At 47.9% G+C, this 18,929-nt stretch overlaps 1 protein-coding gene across 1 annotated transcript; it reads right to left on the reverse strand.

Annotated features, from left to right (window-relative positions):
• Positions 1-9,081: 9,081 nt before the first annotated feature.
• On the reverse strand, positions 9,082-9,682 carry LOC101763089 (non-specific lipid-transfer protein-like protein At2g13820). Its single transcript, XM_004963209.2, has 2 exons — positions 9,439-9,682; positions 9,082-9,346 (listed from the first exon to the last, which is right to left on the reverse strand). The coding sequence occupies exons 1-2, from the start codon at positions 9,665-9,667 to the stop codon at positions 9,279-9,281; spliced, it is 297 nt and encodes a 98-aa protein (XP_004963266.2). The 5' UTR covers positions 9,668-9,682; the 3' UTR covers positions 9,082-9,278.
• Between the last annotated feature and the right edge of the window lie 9,247 nt (positions 9,683-18,929).

Consider the following 18,929-nt stretch of genomic DNA (forward strand, 5'->3'; position numbering starts at 1 on the left):
TACGGTTCAGTGCGACCGGGGCGGATGGGGGAGGAGGAGGCGTGCGCCGGGGTCTGTTAAATTAATGTGGCCGGTCGGCTGGTGGCGTTCCATGGTGAGTTTGCCGAGTGTCCCAGACTTGGGCACTCGGCAAACTCCTTCTTTGCCGAGTGTCCCAGATGTGGTCACTCGGCAAACTCCTTCTATAATTGCACTTAATACATTCAAATTATCTAACGGTTTTAAAAAATTATAAAAATTTCACATGAAACAATATATGTTCTCTATTGCCTATACAAAAAGTTTTGTAGTCAAAATAAAACTCGACTGTCACTCTAACTCTAATTCTTGTCGAATCCTTCTCAACGCTACTATTCTTCTTCTGAGATGTTTCAGTTTGTAAACATCGTACATGACGACATGTGCGAAATCTTCTCAATTTTTTACCACAGCCTCCACGTATGATATCATCACATCATGACAAATCTCATGATTTTCAGACTTCGCATGCTTTTTTTACAATTAAAAAATCATTTTGCCACACATTCATGGTTGTGTTTCCTGAATAAAATGTTCAAAATTTCTTTTCATTTCATGGGTAAGGCCTCAAACTTGGCTAAATAACATGAATATTATTTTTCTACTCATTTTATTTTATAGTTTGAATCACTTGCAGTTCAAATTTGACATATACAAAAAATTTCCTTGAAATGCAATTAATTAATTAAATATAGCAAACAAATCCAAAAATGTATCAAATTTTAACATGGAGTACCAAATGTTGTATGTGGGGAGTAGAAAAATTTTCAAGGGGAAAAAATAAAAAAAAAACTTATGTCTTTGCCGAGTGTTAAAAAAAACACTAGGCAAACCCCAGTCTTTGCTGAGTGTTTTTTTTGACACTCGGCAAAGAGGCGGGTTTGCCGAGTGTTTTGTTTTGACACTCGGCAAAGACCCGATTTGCCGAGTGTTTTTTCTTTGCCGAGTGTTTTTAGCTTGGCACTCGGCAAAAAGCTTGTTTGCCGAGTGTTCGAAAAAAATCACTCGGGAAAGAAAAAATACTCGGCAATTGTTAACTTTCCCGTAGTACAATTCTATCTCCCCGATGCACCGTGCATTGCCAACAAGGTGATAAAGAAATCTGTATAATGATGAAATGTATAATAACTAAATGTTATTTCTTATTTTTACATGTAATCCACTTTTTATATATATAAAAGCAAACATGCGGTCACACGTAGGGTTTCCATGAAGTGGATCAAAGCATATTAATTGGCCATACCAAATAGTTGACAACTATAGAATGCGGAAAATCAAGACCTCCTATTCCGGGGTCTTTCCACGACCTCTGGGCTGGGCCACGCCGTCCCTTATATGGCGGACGTCCGATGGCGCCGATCCTGCTAACTACAAGCAGGCGGGCATCCACATGGAAAATTTGTTGCAACTCAACACAAGCGCCAAAGATGATCCTTACCTCAGTTAATAAGAAGGCATGGAATCCATAAGGAACTCTGTTAGGAAGCTCAACCACAGCAGCTGGATCAGCAGACATTGTCTTCGCATCTATAACATTTACTTCAGCGTGCCCGTGTGTTGCTATGGGCAATAAAAGAATATTGGCTGGAGGACAAGACTAGCAGGCATTGTAAAACATTTTATTTGGTGCATCACAGGCAAAGAAATAGGATAGATGGATTGGTGTGTGATATATATGTTTTGGACCGCCATATATCAGTAACATATTGAAGTGTAATTAAACATATATACTGAATTTGTTTCTTTCTGGTAAGATAGAATGTGAATTGCATGTAGCAACGCACGTGCACGATCCTAGTCAATAACAAATACCAACACATATCCTATATAATGGATGTAACATGCAACTAATTCAGTTGGTTTAAATTAGAGAAGTTTGATTTATGTCAAAACTAATAAAATATCTTACAATTTGGAAAGTAAGGAATAAGATCAAAGGATAATGTTTCATTGTATCTGCACGCAGCTTGGTATCATTGTAAGAAAATATTTTCATATTTGGTTTCCAAATTGTAAGGCAAGTTAATATTTCAGCTTGTCAAAACTAACTTTGTAAGAAATCTTATTTGGAAAGTAAGGAATAAGATCAAGGACTAATTTCATATTTTCTTGTGAAAACGCTGTCCTATATGATGGCTTGGTATCATTGTATTGGTTCTCTGGGCGGAAATAATTACCATATGCAGTTACTATACATGATCAGACTCGAAAAGCAAATCATGACATCGATGTAACGTTAAGGCAGAAATTCCTTTACCATCCAATCCACTGATGAGTCATCATTATATTGTACATGACTCCAACTCTGCACTAATATGACCTCATACCATCTACTTACACTCTAGTCTTTACGATGACTTCAATTTCTAAACTATCTTAAAACTAATTAGAGGGTAAACTAGGTGCAGTATCAACAGATAATCTCGATCGACAAAACTATCTACGGTGTAGCAGGCGTCATCAGCGGCTCTGCAGGGGTGGGCGGCATTATCGGCGGCACCTGGTTCGCTGTCAAATACACATGCATCATCTCATCAATTGATCGATCTCCTAGCAAGGACATATAAAATCTGCTGAAAATAACAATGCAAGACACTCACAGTTGCACATGAAGAGGGTTTGGATCGGCAGCACGGTGCCGCAAGCGAGCGGGAGGGCGGTCATGCGGAGCTGGTCGACGGGCTTGGGCAGGAACTGGTTCAAGCCGCCGGTCATGCCGTGGCAGAGGCATATGGGCGCGTCCCTGATGATGGTCTTGAGGCCGTCGCAGCACTGGCCGGGGGGTGTCAGCACGGTCATGTTGGTGAGGTAGTCCGTGCACGGCATCATGGCCGAAAGCGGCGTCATGCACTCCGCCGGTGCCGGCGGCGAAGGCGAGGTCCCCGGCAAGATGCCACCTAGGACGCCGCCTTGTTGCGACGGAGACCCCGGCGGCGGGAGCAGCGGTTGGATCATGCTGATGATGCCGCCCAGCGGCGGGAAGAGCAGGCCGAGGATGGCGGGCAGTAGCCCCGGGGGGAGCTGGCCGGCGGGGAGGCCGGGAAGGGTCGGCGCACTCGGCACGCCGCCGTCAGCTTGGGTGGCCACCTTCTCTGCATCCTGGCTTGCGACCGCCGGCTTGAACCCTTGCTGGGCTTGGACCCTCGCCGCTTCCGAGGGCTGCAGCGCCGCCGCCGCTACGGCGAAGGCGAGGAACAGGGCGACAAGCTTGGGCGACGCCATCTCTTGGTGGTGGGATTGGAGGCCTTGGAAGTTGGAGCTAGGAGGATGCTATGCTATGGCGCTTTGCCTGATTGTTGTGGATGGCGACATGGGTTTCGCCTTCAATTTATACTGCTGACGGCGTTCGAGATAAAGAATTCAAACATTTTCTGTAATAAGATTGGACTCTTAATTATCCTCTACCGATGCTTCTGATTGATTGATTATCTTCGAAAGGATAAAAAATGAGCGCAAGGAGTACGTGTGAGGCTGTGTCTCTAGTTTCTTTTGTCTGTACGACGATGAAGCGTGCTTGCAGTAGGCAGTCCTGTTGATCTGTAGCACGTAAAATTTGTAATATGCACGGTCTAATCCAGATGAAGTACGTACTGCTGTTTGTGCGCGAAATTTACCGGACTCTTGAGCTAGCCCTGAACCGCAAAATCAATTTCTGCGCAAGTTCTTCATGCTGCGCAAGTTCGTTAATTGATCGATCCACTTCGTCCATGCTGCTGAGTGCTGATGAACTATCAACGCGGCTCCAGATGGAGTGCTCCCGTGACCCCACCCATCGATCCTCGCGATCGGCGCTCCTCACGGCGCCCCGCGCTTCCGTGGTGTCCGTGAACGCACGCCGTCCCGGCAGGCCGGCACCGCGTACGCCGGCGCGTCTGGCGCCGGCAGCGTGATGGAGCGGCTGTTGAGCATGACGACGACGGACGCCATGCTGGGCCGGAGCTGCGGATCCTCCTGGACGCAGAGTAGCCCGACATGGATGCACCTCAGCATCTCCTGCGGCCGCCGGCCCTCGCCGGGGCACCCCTCGAGCAGCGGCTGCACGCTCCCGCGGCTCCACTCACTCCCATACGAATTACCTTGTGTTAGCTAAACTGAATGCTTGGTGCACAATTTGTAAATAATCCTCAAGTAGCCAATTCACTCTCTATGAAATGATCTTTATTCCGTGTAATTAGTGCACAATTTGTTGTACCAGTCCCATCGATCTCATATGCGCTTGCGTGCGGTTTTAGATGAGGGGAAGCAAGGATAGTCGCTGCATTATTTTTCTGTTGGCATGCACTATGGAAGTCGACTACTGTGCTCAGCCGTTTTAAGGTGTTTAGGTTGAGGCTTATCTCACTTTTGCAGCTTTATCTGGGCAGCATTTGTGCTAACGACCACCTAACGCACCCGTCAGCACATATGCATCCCATCTATGCTGCCGGGCACTTAGATCACCTGCTAGCACAGAGCCATCCGTGCTGGCAGGCACTAGCCCGACGGTCCCGGTCACCTTTGTGCTGACGGGTGCCGATCAGCAGGCTAATTTCGACGTGTCAGCACAAATCGTTTCTGGCGTATTGATACACTTTCCACAACAATTGACGTTTCTTAGTCCCGGTTCGAGAGACATATAGGTCCTGACCTCCACGTGCCCCGTCGGCCCATGCGCTACTGCACCAACCACGCAACCCCGACCGCTCATGCCCCCCCCACTTCCGCCTCACTCCAGCCACTGGTCGTGCGCCGCTGGCAGCCGCGCCCTCGCTGGTCAGATAGCATGCCGCGGGGAGCCATGCCCCCGCTGGAGGCTGCACTGTGCCGTGCCACTCCGTGGCCATGGCCATGCCTGCCGGCACCCCGCAAACCCTAGCAAGCCAGCCGCAGCTGGTGGTGCCGGCTGCCGCGTGCCGCGCTCGTGCCAGCTCACCTGCGGTGGTCGCCCGCCCCAGCTTGTCTGCACCGGCTGCCCGCCCACGCCGGATGCCAGAGGCCGGCCTGCACGAGATAAGGGAGAAAGGGAGAGGATGGGAGAAGATAAGGTGGAGAAGAGGGGGGTGCGTGAAAATATTAAGTCGTGGCTGGTGGCTCCAACTGGAACTAAAGCTCCACTTTTATCTCGGTTAGAACCACCAACTGGGATTAAAAGGACTCCAAGAAACTATAAAGTTTAAACTCGGTACTAAAGCTCCATTAGTCCTGGATCCAAAAACAACACGAACTAACAACGCTAGATGAAGGTCTATTCTCTACTAGTGATACGTAGGCTCGTTTCATTTGCTTATTAGGCACGTAAACAATCTACAAGCTCATTAGCATCAATGGCATCCCCGGCCGCCTCCACGGTCCTCTTCCTTGTCGTGTCCCTAGTCACCGGGGGTGCCAACGCGGCCACCTTCACGGTCACCAACAACAGCAGCTTCTCATTGTGATAACATGAACCTAGAGGAGATCATGCAAAGCTTCCAATGTCCAATCAAAAAAAGCTTCCCTTGCACTTACTTTGGACTGCCCCTCACACCATAGCTTTGAGAAAGATTGATGTTCAGCCCCTCATTGATAAGGTGGTTGCCATCATGGAAAGGCAGGTTGATGAACAAGGCACGAAGATTGGTGCTTACTGTGCTTTCAGCAATACCAGTGTACTTCGCATCTGTTTTTCGCTAAAAAAATGGGCAATAAAAAAAGACAAGATCAGAAGGAATTTCCTTTGGAAAGGGGGAAGTGGAAGCCAATGGGGGACATTGTCTCATCAAATGGGCTAATGTTCAGAGGCCAAAGGAGCACGGAGGTTTGGGTATGCTTGATCTGGAAAGGTTTAGCTGAGCTCTGAGGCTTAGATGGTTTTGGTACCGATGGAAGGAACCAAACCGTCCCTGGGTGGGCACTGAGGCACCTGTAAATGAGCTAGATCTCCAGCGTTCTCGAGCCAGCACAATAGTGAACATTGGCAACGGTCTCAAGGCTGAATTCTTGAGTTCGTCATGGTTGAATCACTACCGGAATCAGTAGATATGCCGCGTGTCTTTTGGTTTGCCGAGTGCATTCCATCGCGCACTCGGCAAAGGCATAGTTGGCCGAGTGCCCGTGATCTAGCACTTGATAAAGGCTAGGTTTGCCGAGTGCTAGATCACAGGCACTCGGCAAACCCTTTTTATTCCATTTTGAAACCCTAAACCACTGTGCGGCCAGGTGAGGCGGTTTGTCGAGTGCCCCTGATCTGACACTCGGCAAACCCGAGCTTTGTCGAGTGCCAGATCAGGGGCACTCGGCAAACCAGGCATTTTTTTTTCATTTCCTCCTCCTTCTTTTCCATAACGTGTTTTTCTCAATTCGTTACGATGCACTTTGAAAATACCTTGTCAAATTCACTCAAGAATATATATTTGATTTTTCTACGAATATTATTCCATTATTTTGTGCAAATTTAATTTATATCAATTAAAATTCTATAATTGCACTTAATAAATTAAAATTAACAAACGGATCCAAAAAATTACCAAAATTTTAAATGAAACAATATGTGTTCTCTATTTCCTATAAAAAAGTTTTCAAGTCAAACCCCAATTCGACTGTCACTTTGACTCCAAATCTTACCGAATCCTTCTCAATGCTACGATTGTTCTTCGGAGATGCTTCGGTTTATAAGCATTGTAAGTAACAAATTGTACGAAACCTTCTCAGTTTTTTACCACAGCCTCCATGTATGATATTATGAGATCCTGACAAATCTCATGATTTTCGGACTTCCTTTGCTTTTTTTAAGAATTTGAAAACCATTGGGCCACACATTCGTGGTCATGTTTCCTGAACAAGATGTTTGAAATTTCTCTTCATTTTCCGGTAAGGACTCAAACTGGACTCTATAACATGAATGTCATTTTTTTACTCATTTTATTCTATTATTTGAATCACTTGCCGTTCAAATTTGACTTGTAGGAAAAAATTCCTTGAAATGCAATAAATTAATTAGATATAGCAAACAGATCAAGAAACATACTAAATTTTAACATGGAGTACCATATGTTGTACGTGGAGAGAAGAGAAAGTTTTGAGGCCAGAAGAGCAAAAAACTTATTGATTTGTCAAGTGCCCATAAAAAACACTCGGCAAACCTATCTATTTGCCGAGTGCCAAGGGAGAACACTCGGCAAACCTATTTGTTTGCCGAGTGCCACTAACGGACACTCGGCAAAGTGCTAACACATGGCACAATCCATCACGGAAGTCGACATGGCGATCTTTTGCCGAGTGCCTATTCTTTGCGAGTGTTTTGTTCTGGTTTGCCGAGTGCTTTTTTTTCAGCACTCGGCAAAGAGTTGGTTTGCCGAGTGCAATTATTTTGCCGAGTGCTTCTCTGGCAGCACTCGGCAAAGAGGTGGTTTGCCGAGTGCCCGAAGGATTGCAATCGGCAAAACCCCTAGCACTCGGCGTATCCACTATTTCCAATAGGGCGTGCCTGGACCGGGCCAAATTAAAATCCCATGCTGTGGGCCGGCCCATGGGCCATATGGCCGTATGGCCAACTGTAGGTTGGATGAAGGTATATAGGACCAAAACATACAGTCCGGTTGGATCATGTGCCAATAACCTTTTAATCGATCTAGGTCTAGGTATCGGTAATGCTGCCGCCGGCAGCGGTGCTGGTAAAGATGGACGCCGACGATGCTCCTCCTGTCGCCAACGGCAACTACGGCGTGCTGCCCGCGGACGTGCTCTACAACATCTTCCTCTGCCTACCAGCAAACCCTCTCTGCCGCCTCCGCCTGGTGTGCCACTCGTGGTGGTCCCTCACGTTCGACCCCCTCTTCGCCAGGGCGCACTCGTCGCGCCATCCGCACGTCGCCGCCCTTCACTGCAACCTCCAGGCGCTCCACGTCGTGGACCTGCACGACAAGATCGTCGTCAAGAGGTTACACCTCGGGCAGCCCGGCTTCTTCCTAGGCACATAGCACAATCTTGTCTGTGTTGGGTATGTTGGGTACACCCACGCCCACATGCGGCCACACGTAGGGTTTCGATCAATTGGACCAAAGCAATGATATTATATATTAATTGGGCCATACCTAATAGTTGACGACTATAGAATGCGGAAAATCAAGACCCCCTATTCCGGGGTCCTTCCGCGACCTCTGGGCCGGGCCACATCATCTCTTATATGGCGGCCGTCTGATGGCGCCGATCCTGCTGACTACAAGCAGGCGGGCATCCACATGGCCGGGAAATTTGTTGCAACTCAACACAAGCGCCAAAGATGATTGTTACCTCAGTTAATAAGAAGGCATGGAATCCATAAGGAACTCTGTTAGGAAGCTCAACCACAGCAGCTGGATCAGCAAACATTGTCTTCGCATCTATAATATTTAAATCAGACTAGTATGGTGCCCGTGTGTTGCTATGGGCAATAAAATAATATTGCCTGGAGGACAAGACTAGCGGGCATTGTAAAACATTTTCTTTGGCGCATCACAGGCAAAGAAATAGGATGGATGGATTGGTGTTTGATATATATGTTTTGGACCGCCATATATCGGTAACATATTGAAGTGTAATTAAACATATATACTGAATTTGTTTCTTTCTGGTAAGATAGAATGTCAATTGCATGTAGCAACGCACGTGCACGATCCTAGTCAATAACAAATACCAACACATATTATAATGGATGTAATATGCAACTAATTTAGTTGGTTTAAATTAGAGAAGTTTGATTTATGTGAAAACTAATAAAATATCTTACAATTTGGAAAGTAAGGAATAAGATCAAAGGATAACGTTTCATTGTATCTGCACGCAGCTTGGTATCATTGTAAGAAAATATTTTCATATTTCGTTTCCAAATTGTAAGTTAATATTTAAGCTTGTCAAAACTAACTTTGTAAGAAATCTTATTTGGAAAGTAAGAAATAAGATCAAAGAACTAATTTCATATTTTCTTCTGAAAACGCTGTCCTATATGATGGCTTGGTATCATTGTGTTGGTTCTCTGGGCGGAAATAATTACCATATGCAGTTACTATACATGATCAGACTCGAAAAGCAAATCATGACATCGATGTAACGTTAAGGCAGAAATTCCTTTACCATCCAATCCACTGATGAATCATCATTATATTGTACATGACTGCAACTCTGCACTAATATGACCTCATACAATCTACTTACTCTCTAGTCTTTACGATGACTTCAATTTCTAAACTATCCTAAAACCATCTTAAAACTAATTAGAGGATAAACTAGGTGCAGTATCAACAGATAATCTCGATCGACAAAACTATCTACGGTGTAGCAGGCGTCATCAGCGGCTCTGCAGTGGTGGGCGGCATTATCGGCGGCACCTGGTTCGCTGTCAAATACACATGCATCATCTCATCAATTGATCGATCTCCTTGCTAGGACATATAAAATCTGCTGAAAATAACAATGCAAGACACTCACAGTTGCACATGAAGAGGGTTTGGATCGGCAGCACGGTGCCGCAGGCGAGCGGGAGGGCGGTCATGCGGAGGTGGTCGACGGGCTTGGGCAGGAACTGGTTCAAGCCGCCGGTCATGCCGTGGCAGAGGCAGATGGGCGCGTCCCTGATGATGGTCTTGAGCCCGTCGCAGCACTGGCCGGGGGGTGTCAGCACGGTCATGTTGGTGAGGTAGTCCGTGCACGGCATCATGGCCGACAGCGGCGTCATGCACTCCGCCGGTGCCGGCGGCGAAGGCGAGGTCCCCGGCAAGATGCCACCTAGGACGCCGCCTTGTTGCGACGGCGAAGGCGAGGTCCCCGGCAAGATGCCACCTAGGACGCCGCCTTGTTGCGACAGAGACCCCGGCGGCGGGAGCAGCGGTTGGATCATGCTGATGATGCTGCCCAACGGCGGGAAGAGCAGGCCGAGGATGGCAGGCAGTAGCCCCGGGGGGAGCTGGCCGGCGGGGAGGCCGGGAAGGGTCGGCGCACTCGGCACGCCGCCGTCAGCTTGGGCGGCCACCTTCTCTGCTTCCTGGCTTGCGACCGCCGGCTTGAACCCTTGCCGGGCTTGGACCCTCGCCGCTTCCGAGGGCTGCAGCGCCGCCGCCGCTACGGCGAAGGCGAGGAACAGGGCGACGAGCTTGGGCGACGCCATCTCTTGGAGGTGGGATTGGAGGCCTCGGAAGTTGGAGCTAGGAGGATGCTATGCTATGGCGCTTTGCCTGATTGTTGTGGATGGCGACATGGGTTTCGCCTTCAATTTATACTGCTGACGGCGTTCGAGATAAAGAATTCAAACATTTTCTGTAATAAGATTGGACTCTTAATTATCCTCTACCGATGCTTCTGATTGATTGATTATCTTTGAAAGGATAAAAAATGAGCGCAAGGAGTACGTGTGAGGCTCTGTCTCTAGTTTCTTTTGTCTGTACGACGATGAAGCGTGCTTGCAGTAGGCAGTCCTGTTGATCTGTAGCACGTAAAATTTGTAATATACACGGTCTAATCCAGATGAAGTACGTAATGCTGTTTGTGTGTGAAATTTACCGGACCCTTGAGCGCCCTGAACCGCAAAATCAATTTCTGCGCAAGTTCTTCATGCTGCGCAAGTTCGTTGATCGATCCACTTCGTCCATGCAGCTGAGTGCTGATGAACTAGCAACGCGGCTCCAGATGGAGTGCTCCCGTGACCACACCCAGCGATCCTCGCGATCGGCGCTCCTCACGGCGCCCCGCGCTTCCGTGGTGTCCGTGAACGCGCGCCATCCCGGCAGGCCGGCACCGCGTACGCCGGCGCGTCGGGCGCGGCGCCGGCAGCGTGTGATGGAGCGGCTGTTGAGCATGACGACGACGGACGTGCACAATTTGTTGTACCAGTCCCATCGATCTCATATGCGCTTGCGTGCGGTTTTAGATGAGGGGAAGCAAGGATAGAGGCTGCATTATTTTTCTGTTGGCATGCACTATGGAAGTCGACTACTGTGCTCAGCCGTTTTAAGGTGTTTAGGTTGAGGCTTATCTCACTTTGGTGGCTTTATCTGGGCGGCATTTGTGCTAACGACCACCTAACGCACTCGTCAGCACATATGCATCCCATCTATGCTGCCGGGCGCTTAGATCACCCGCTAGCACAGAGCCATCCGTGCTGGTGGGCACTAGCCCGGCAATCCCGGTCACCTTTGTGCTGACGGGTGCCGATCAGCAGGCTAATTTCGACGTGTCAGCACAAATCGTTTCTGGCGTAGTGATACACTTTCCACAACAATTGACTTTTCTTAGTCTCGTTTCTATATCCTGTCGTTCATATACAGTGAAAAACTGGGCTTTAGTCCCAGTTCGAGAGATATATAGGTCCTGACCTCCACGTGCCCCGTCGGCCCAATCGAAGAACCACAAATACCGGAGTGGCCACTCATGCCCCCCACTTCCGCCTCGCTCCAGCCACTGGTCGCGCGCTGCTGGTAGTCGCGCCCTCGCTGGTCGGATAGCATGCCGCGGGGAGCCAGGCCCCCGCTGGAGGCTGCACTGTGCCGTGCCACTCCGTGGCCATGGCCATGCCTGCCAGCGCCCCGCAAACCCTAGCAAGCCGGCCGCAGAGTGGTCCTGGCTGCCGCGTGCCGCGCTCGTGCCAGCTCACCCGTGCTGGTCGCCCGCCACAGCTCGTCGGCGCCGGCTGCCCGCCCACACCAGATGCCAGAGGCCGGCCTGCACCGCTCATGGCGGGAACGCCTGGTAGAAAGGGAGAGGAGGAGAAAAGATAAGGAAGAAGAGAAAGAGCGCTGCCTGCACGAGATAAGGGAGAAAGGGAGAGGATGGGAGAAGATAAGGTGGAGAAGAGGGGGGTGCGTGAAAATATTTAGTCGTGGCTGGTGGCTCCAACTGGAACTAAAGCTCCACTTTTATCTCGGTTAGAACCACCAACTGGGATTAAAAGGACTCCAAGAAACTATAAAGTTTAAACCCGGTACTAAAGCTCCATTAGTCCTGGATCCAAAAACAACACGAACTAACAACGCTAGATGAAGGTCTATTCTCTACTAGGGATACGTAGGCTCGTTTCATTTGCTTATTAGGCACGTAAACAATCTACAAGCTCATTAGCATCAATGGCATCCCCGGCCGCCTCCACGGTCCTCTTCCTCGTCGTGTCCCTAGTCACCGGGGGTGCCAACGCGGCCACCTTCACGGTCACCAACAACAGCAGCTTCTCATTGTGATAACCTGAACCTAGAGGAGATCATGCAAAGCTTCCAATGTCCAATCAAAAAAAGCTTCCCTTGCACTTACTTTGGACTGCCCCTCACACCATAGCTTTGAGAAAGATTGATGTTCAGCCCCTCATTGATAAGGTGGTTGCCATCATGGAAAGGCAGGTTGATGAACAGCACGAAGATTGGTGCTTACTGTGCTTTCAGCATACCAGTGTACTTCGCATCTGTTTTTCGTTGAAAAAATGGGCAATAAAAAAAGACAAGATCAGAAGGAATTTCCTTTGGAAAGGGGGAAGTGGAAGCCAATGGGGGACATTGTCTCATCAAATGGGCTAATGTTCAGAGGCCAAAGGAGCACGGAGGTTTGGGTATGCTTGATCTGGAAAGGTTTAGCCGAGCTCTGAGGCTGAGATGGTTTTGGTACCGATGGAAGGAACCAAACCGTCCCTGGGTGGGCACTGAGGCACCTGTAAATGAGCTAGATCTCCAGCGTTCTCGAGCCAGCACAATAGTGAACATTGGCAACGGTCTCAAGGCTGAATTCTTGAGTTCGTCATGGTTGAATCACTACCGGAATCAGTAGATATGCCGCGTGTCTTTTGGTTTGCCGAGTGCATTCCATCGCGCACTCGGCAAAGGCATAGTTGGCCGAGTGCCCGTGATCTAGCACTTGATAAAGGGCTAGGTTTGCCGAGTGCTAGATCACAGGCACTCGGCAAACCCTTTTTATTCCATTTTCAAACCCTAAACCACTGTGCGGCCAGGTGAGGCGGTTTGTCGAGTGCCCCTAATCTGACACTCGGCAAACCCGAGCTTTGTCGAGTGCCAGATCAGGGGCACTCGGCAAACCAGGCGTTTTTTTTTCATTTCCTCCTCCTTCTTTTCCATAACGTGTTTTTCTCAATTCGTTACGATGCACTTTGAAAATACCTTGTCAAATTCACTCAAGAATATATATTTGATTTTTCTACGAATATTGTTCCATTATTTTGTGCAAATTTAATTTATATCAATTAAAATTCTATAATTGCACTTAATAAATTAAAATTAACAAACGGATCCAAAAAATTACCAAAATTTTAAATGAAACAATATGTGTTCTCTATTTCCTATAAAAAAGTTTTCAAGTCAAACCCCAATTCGACTGTCACTTTGACTCCAAATCTTACCGAATCCTTCTCAATGCTACGATTGTTCTTCGGAGATGCTTCGGTTTATAAGCATTGTAAGTAACAAATTGTATGAAACCTTCTCAGTTTTTTACCACAGCCTCCATGTATGATATTATGAGATCCTGACAAATCTCATGATTTTCGGACTTCCTTTGCATTTTTTTAGAATTTGAAAACCATTGGGCCACACATTCGTGGTCATGTTTCCTGAACAAGATGTTTGAAATTTCTCTTCATTTTCCGGTAAGGCCTCAAACTGGAGTCTATAACATGAATATTATTTTTTTACTCATTTTATTCTATTATTTGAATCACTTGCAGTTCAAATTTGACTTGTAGGAAAAAATTCCTTGAAATACAATAAATTGATTAGATATAGCAAACAGATCAAGAAACATACTAAATTTTAACATGGAGTACCATATGTTGTACGTGGAGAGAAGAGAAAGTTTTGAGGCCAAAAGAGCAAAAAACTTATTGATTTGTCAAGTGCCAATAAAAAACACTCGGCAAACCTATCTATTTGCCGAGTGTTGAGGGAAAAATCTCGGCAAACCTATTTGTTTGCCGAGTGCCACTAACGGACACTCGGCAAAGTGCTAACAGCTAGCACAATCCATCACGAAAGTCGACGTGGCGGTCTTTTGCCGAGTGCCTATTCTTTGCCGAGTGTTTTGTTCTAGTTTGCCGAGTGCTTTTTTTTCCGCACTCGGCAAAGAGTTGTTTTGCCGAGTGCAATTATTTTGCCGAGTGCTTCTCTGGCAGCACTCGGCAAAGAGGTGGTTTGCCGAGTGCCCGAAGGAATGCACTCGGCAAAACCCCTAGCACTCGGCGTATCCACTATTTCCAATAGGGCGTGCCTGGACCGAGCCAAATTAGAATCCCATGCTGTGGGCCGGCCCATGGGCCATATGGCCGTATGGCCAACTGTAGGTTGGATGAAGGTATATAGGACCAAAATGTACAGTCCGGTTGGATCATGTGCCAATAACCTTTTAATCGATCTAGGTCTAGGTATCGGTAATGCTGCCGCCGGCGGCGGTGCTGGTAAAGATGGACGCCGACGACGCTCCTCATGTCGCCAACGGCAACTATGGCGTGCTGCCCGCGGACGTGCTCTACAACATCTTCCTCTGCCTACCAGCAAACCCTCTCTGCCACCTCCGCCTGGTGTGCCACTCGTGGTGGTCGCTCACGCCCGACCCCCTCTTCGCCAGGGCGCACTCGTCGCGCCATCCGCACGTCGCCGCCCTTCACTGCAACCTCCAGGCGCTCCACGTCGTGGACCTGCACGACAAGATCGTCGTCAAGAGGTTACACCTCGGGCAGCCCGGCTTCTTCCTAGGCACATAGCACAATCTTGTCTGTGTTGGGTATGTTGGGTACACCCACGCCCACATGCGGCCACACGTAGGGTTTCGATCAATTGGACCAAAGCAATGATATTATATATTAATTGGGCCATACCTAATAGTTGACGACTATAGAATGCGGAAAATCAAGACCCCCTATTCCGGGGTCCTTCCGCGACCTCTGGGCCGGGCCACGTCATCTCTTATATGGCGGCTGTCTGATGGCGCCGATCCTGCTGACTACAAGCAGGCGGGCATCCACATGGCTGGGAAATTTGTTGCAACTCAACACAAGCGCCAAAGATTATTGTTACCTCAGTTAATAAAAACTGAGAAGGCATGGAATCCATAAGGAACTCTGTTAGGAAGCTCAACCACAGCAGCTGGATCAGCAGACATTGTCTTCGCATCTATAATATTTACTTCAGACTAGTATCGTGCCCGTGTGTTGCTATAGGCAATAAAGGAATATTGCCTGGAGGACAAGACTAGCGGGCATTGTAAAACATTTTCTTTGGCGCATCACAGGCAAAGAAATAGGATGGATGGATTGGTGTTTGATATATATGTTTTGGACCACCATATATCGGTAACATATTGAAGTGTAATTAAACATATATATTGAATTTGTTTCTTTCTGGTAAGATAGAATGTCAATTGCATGTAGCAACGCACGTGCACGATCCTAGTCAATAACAAATACCAACACATATTATAATGGATGTAATATGCAACTAATTTAGTTGGTTTAAATTAGAGAAGTTTGATTTATGTGAAAACTAATAAAATATCTTACAATTTGGAAAGTAAGGAATAAGATCAAAGGATAACGTTTCATTGTATCTGCACGCAGCTTGGTATCATTGTAAGAAAATATTTTCATATGTCGTTTCCAAATTGTAAGTTAATATTTCAGCTTGTCAAAACTAACTTTGTAAGAAATCTTATTTGGAAAGTAAGGAATAAGGTCAAAGAACTAATTTCATATTTTCTTCTGAAAACGCTGTCCTATATGATGGCTTGGTATCATTGTGTTGGTTCTCTGGGCGGAAATAATTACCGTATGCAGTTACTATACATGATCAGACTCGAAAAGCAAATCATGACATCGATGTAACGTTAAGGCAGAAATTCCTTTGCCATCCAATCCACTGATGAGTCATCATTATATTGTACATGACTGCAACTCTGCACTAATATGACCTCATATAATCTACTTACTCTCTAGTCTTTACGATGACTTCAATTGCTAAACTATCCTAAAACCATCTTAAAACTAATTAGAGGATAAACTAGGTGCAGTATCAACAGATAATCTCGATCGACAAAACTACCTACGGTGTAGCAGGCGTCATCAGCGGCTCTGCAGTGGTGGGCGGCATTATCGGCGGCACCTGGTTCGCTGTCAAATACACATGCATCATCTCATCAATTGATCGATCTCCTTGCAAGGACATATAAAATCTGCTGAAAATAACAATGCAAGACACTCACAGTTGCACATGAAGAGGGTTTGGATCGGCAGCACGGTGCCACAGGCGAGCGGGAGGGCGGTCATGCGGAGGTGGTCGACGGGCTTGGGCAGGAACTGGTTCAAGCCGCCGGTCATGCCGTGGCAGAGGCAGATGGGCGCGTCCCTGATGATGGTCTTGAGCCCGTCGCAGCACTGGCCGGGGGGTGTCAGCACGGTCATGTTGGTGAGGTAGTCCGTGCACGGCATCATGGCCGATAGCGGCGTCATGCACTCCGCCGGTGCCGGCGGCGAAGGCGAGGTCCCCGGCAAGATGCCACCTAGGACGCCGCCTTGTTGCGACGGAGACCCCGGCGGCGGGAGCAGCGGTTGGATCATGCTGATGATGCTGCCCAACGGCGGGAAGAGCAGGCCGAGGATGGCAGGCAGTAGCCCCGGGGGGAGCTGGCCGGCGGGGAGGCCGGGAAGGGTCGGCGCACTCGGCACGCCGCCGTCAGCTTGGGCGGCCACCTTCTCTGCTTCCTGGCTTGCGACCGCCGGCTTGAACCCTTGCTGGGCTTGGACCCTCGCCGCTTCCGAGGGCTGCAGCGCCGCCGCCGCTACGGCGAAGGCGAGGAACAGGGCGACGAGCTTGGGCGACGCCATCTCTTGGTGGTGGGATTGGAGGCCTCGGAAGTTGGAGCTAGGAGGATGCTATGCTATGGCGCTTTGCCTGATTGTTGTGGATGGCGACATGGGTTTCGCCTTCAATTTATACTGCTGACGGCGTTCGAGATAAAGAATTCAAACATTTTCTGTAATAAGATTGGACTCTTAATTATCCTCTACCGATGCTTCTGATTGATTGATTATCTTTGAAAGGATAAAAAATGAGCGCAAGGAGTACGTGTGAGGCTCTGTCTCTAGTTTCTTTTGTCTGTACGACGATGAAGCGTGCTTGCAGTAGGCAGTCCTGTTGATCTGTAGCACGTAAAATTTGTAATATACACGGTCTAATCCAGATGAAGTACGTACTGCTGTTTGTGTGTGAAATTTACCGGACTCTTGAGCCCTGAACCGCAAAATCAATTTCTGCGCAAGTTCTTCATGCTGCGCAAGTTCGTTAATTGATCGATCCACTTCGTCCATGCAGCTGAGTGCTGATGAACTATCAACGCGGCTCCAGATGGAGTGCTCCCGTGACCCCACCCATCGATCCTCGCGATCGGCGCTCCTCACGGCGCCCCGCGCTTCCGTGGTGTCCGTGAACGCACGCCGTCCCGGCAGGCCGGCACCGCGTACGCCGGCGCGTCGGGCGCCGGCAGCGTGATGGAGCGGCTGTTGAGCATGACGACGACGGACGCCATGCTGGGCCGGAGCTGCGGATCCTCCTGGACGCAGAGTAGCCCGACACGGATGCACCTCAGCATCTCCTGCGGCCGCCGGCCCTCGCCGGGGCACCCCTCGAGCAGCGGCTGCACGCTCCCGCGGCTCCACTCACTCCCATATGAATTACCTTGTGTTAGCTAAACTGAATGCTTGGTGCACAATTTGTAAATAATCCTCAAGTAGCCAATTCACTCTATATGAAATGATCTTTATTCCGTCACTACCGGAAACCGAGCTAATGCCGAGTGTTTTTCCATTTGCCGAGTGCAAACTGTCACGCACTCGGCAAAATGCATATTTGCCGAGTGTATCAAAATAAACACTCGGCATTAAAAAAACACTCGGCAAAACACACGTTTGCCGAGTGCCACAAAAAAAACACTCGGCAAAACGTGACTATTACACTCGGCAAAACGCCACACTCGGCAAAGCTATATCACGTGACAAGCATGCGCGGCCGCCGTTACGCTGCGGGGCCGCCGTTTGCACTTTGCGGAGTGCCCGTTAGCGGCACTCGGCGAACCGTTGCTTTGCCGAGTGTCGGTCCTAGCGGCACTCGGCGAACCGTTTCTTTGCCGAGTGTCGGCCCATCGGCACTCGGCGAACCGTAGCTTTGCCGGGTGTTTTTCGTAGACACTCGGCGAAATAGTAATTTTTTTCCTCCCCTGCCCTCCAAACTTTTTCCACTCTCCACACACAACATGTGATACTACATGTTCAAATTTCATATATTTTTGGATCAGTTTGCTATATTTAATAAATTTATAGCACATATAGGATTTTTTCGGTTACGGGCAAATTTGAACTGCAAGTGTTTTAAATAATGGAATAAGTTCAGTGGAAAAATCCGATTCATGTTAGTGAGGCCACTCTGGGGCCTTACCCAGAAAATGATAAGGAATTTCGAACATCTTGGTCACAAAATACGACCACAAACGTGTGGTCCAATGATTTATAAATTCTAGAAAAAACAAAGGAACTCTGAAAATCACGAGATTTCTCAAGATCTCATGATGTCATCCATGGAGACTTTGGAAAAAAATTGAGAAGGTTTCGCACCTTCTGTCACGTATGACGCTAACAAATCGGAGCATCTCGAGAGAATAGTCTAGAAGTTCATAATGAACTGTTAAGATTTGGAGTCAAAGTGGCGGTCGAATTAGAGTTAAACTTCAAAACTTTTTGTATAGGCAATGGACAATATAGATTGGTTCCTTTCAAATTTTGAGAATTTTTCGTATATGTTTGATAATTTTAATGTATTAACTCCAATTATAGATTTTAAATTGAGATAAATTAAATTTGAGCTATAACTGCCTAAAATAATGGAACAATATTTATAGAAAAATCAAATATGTATAGTTAAGTGAATTTGACCATGTTTTTTGAAGTACAT

This window comes from Setaria italica, chromosome III (genome assembly GCF_000263155.2).
Source record: "Setaria italica strain Yugu1 chromosome III, Setaria_italica_v2.0, whole genome shotgun sequence".
NCBI lineage: Eukaryota > Viridiplantae > Streptophyta > Magnoliopsida > Poales > Poaceae > Setaria > Setaria italica.

Bases quoted from the DNA above. Each gene is read 5' to 3' on its own strand.
- LOC101763089 (XM_004963209.2), bottom strand. From the start codon at position 9,667: ATGATGCCGTGCACGGACTACCTCACCAACATGACCGTGCTGACACCC. The intron at 9,347-9,438 runs GTGAGTGTCTTG...TGTATTTGACAG, and splicing joins AACCCTCTTCATGTGCAACT to CGAACCAGGTGCCGCCGATA.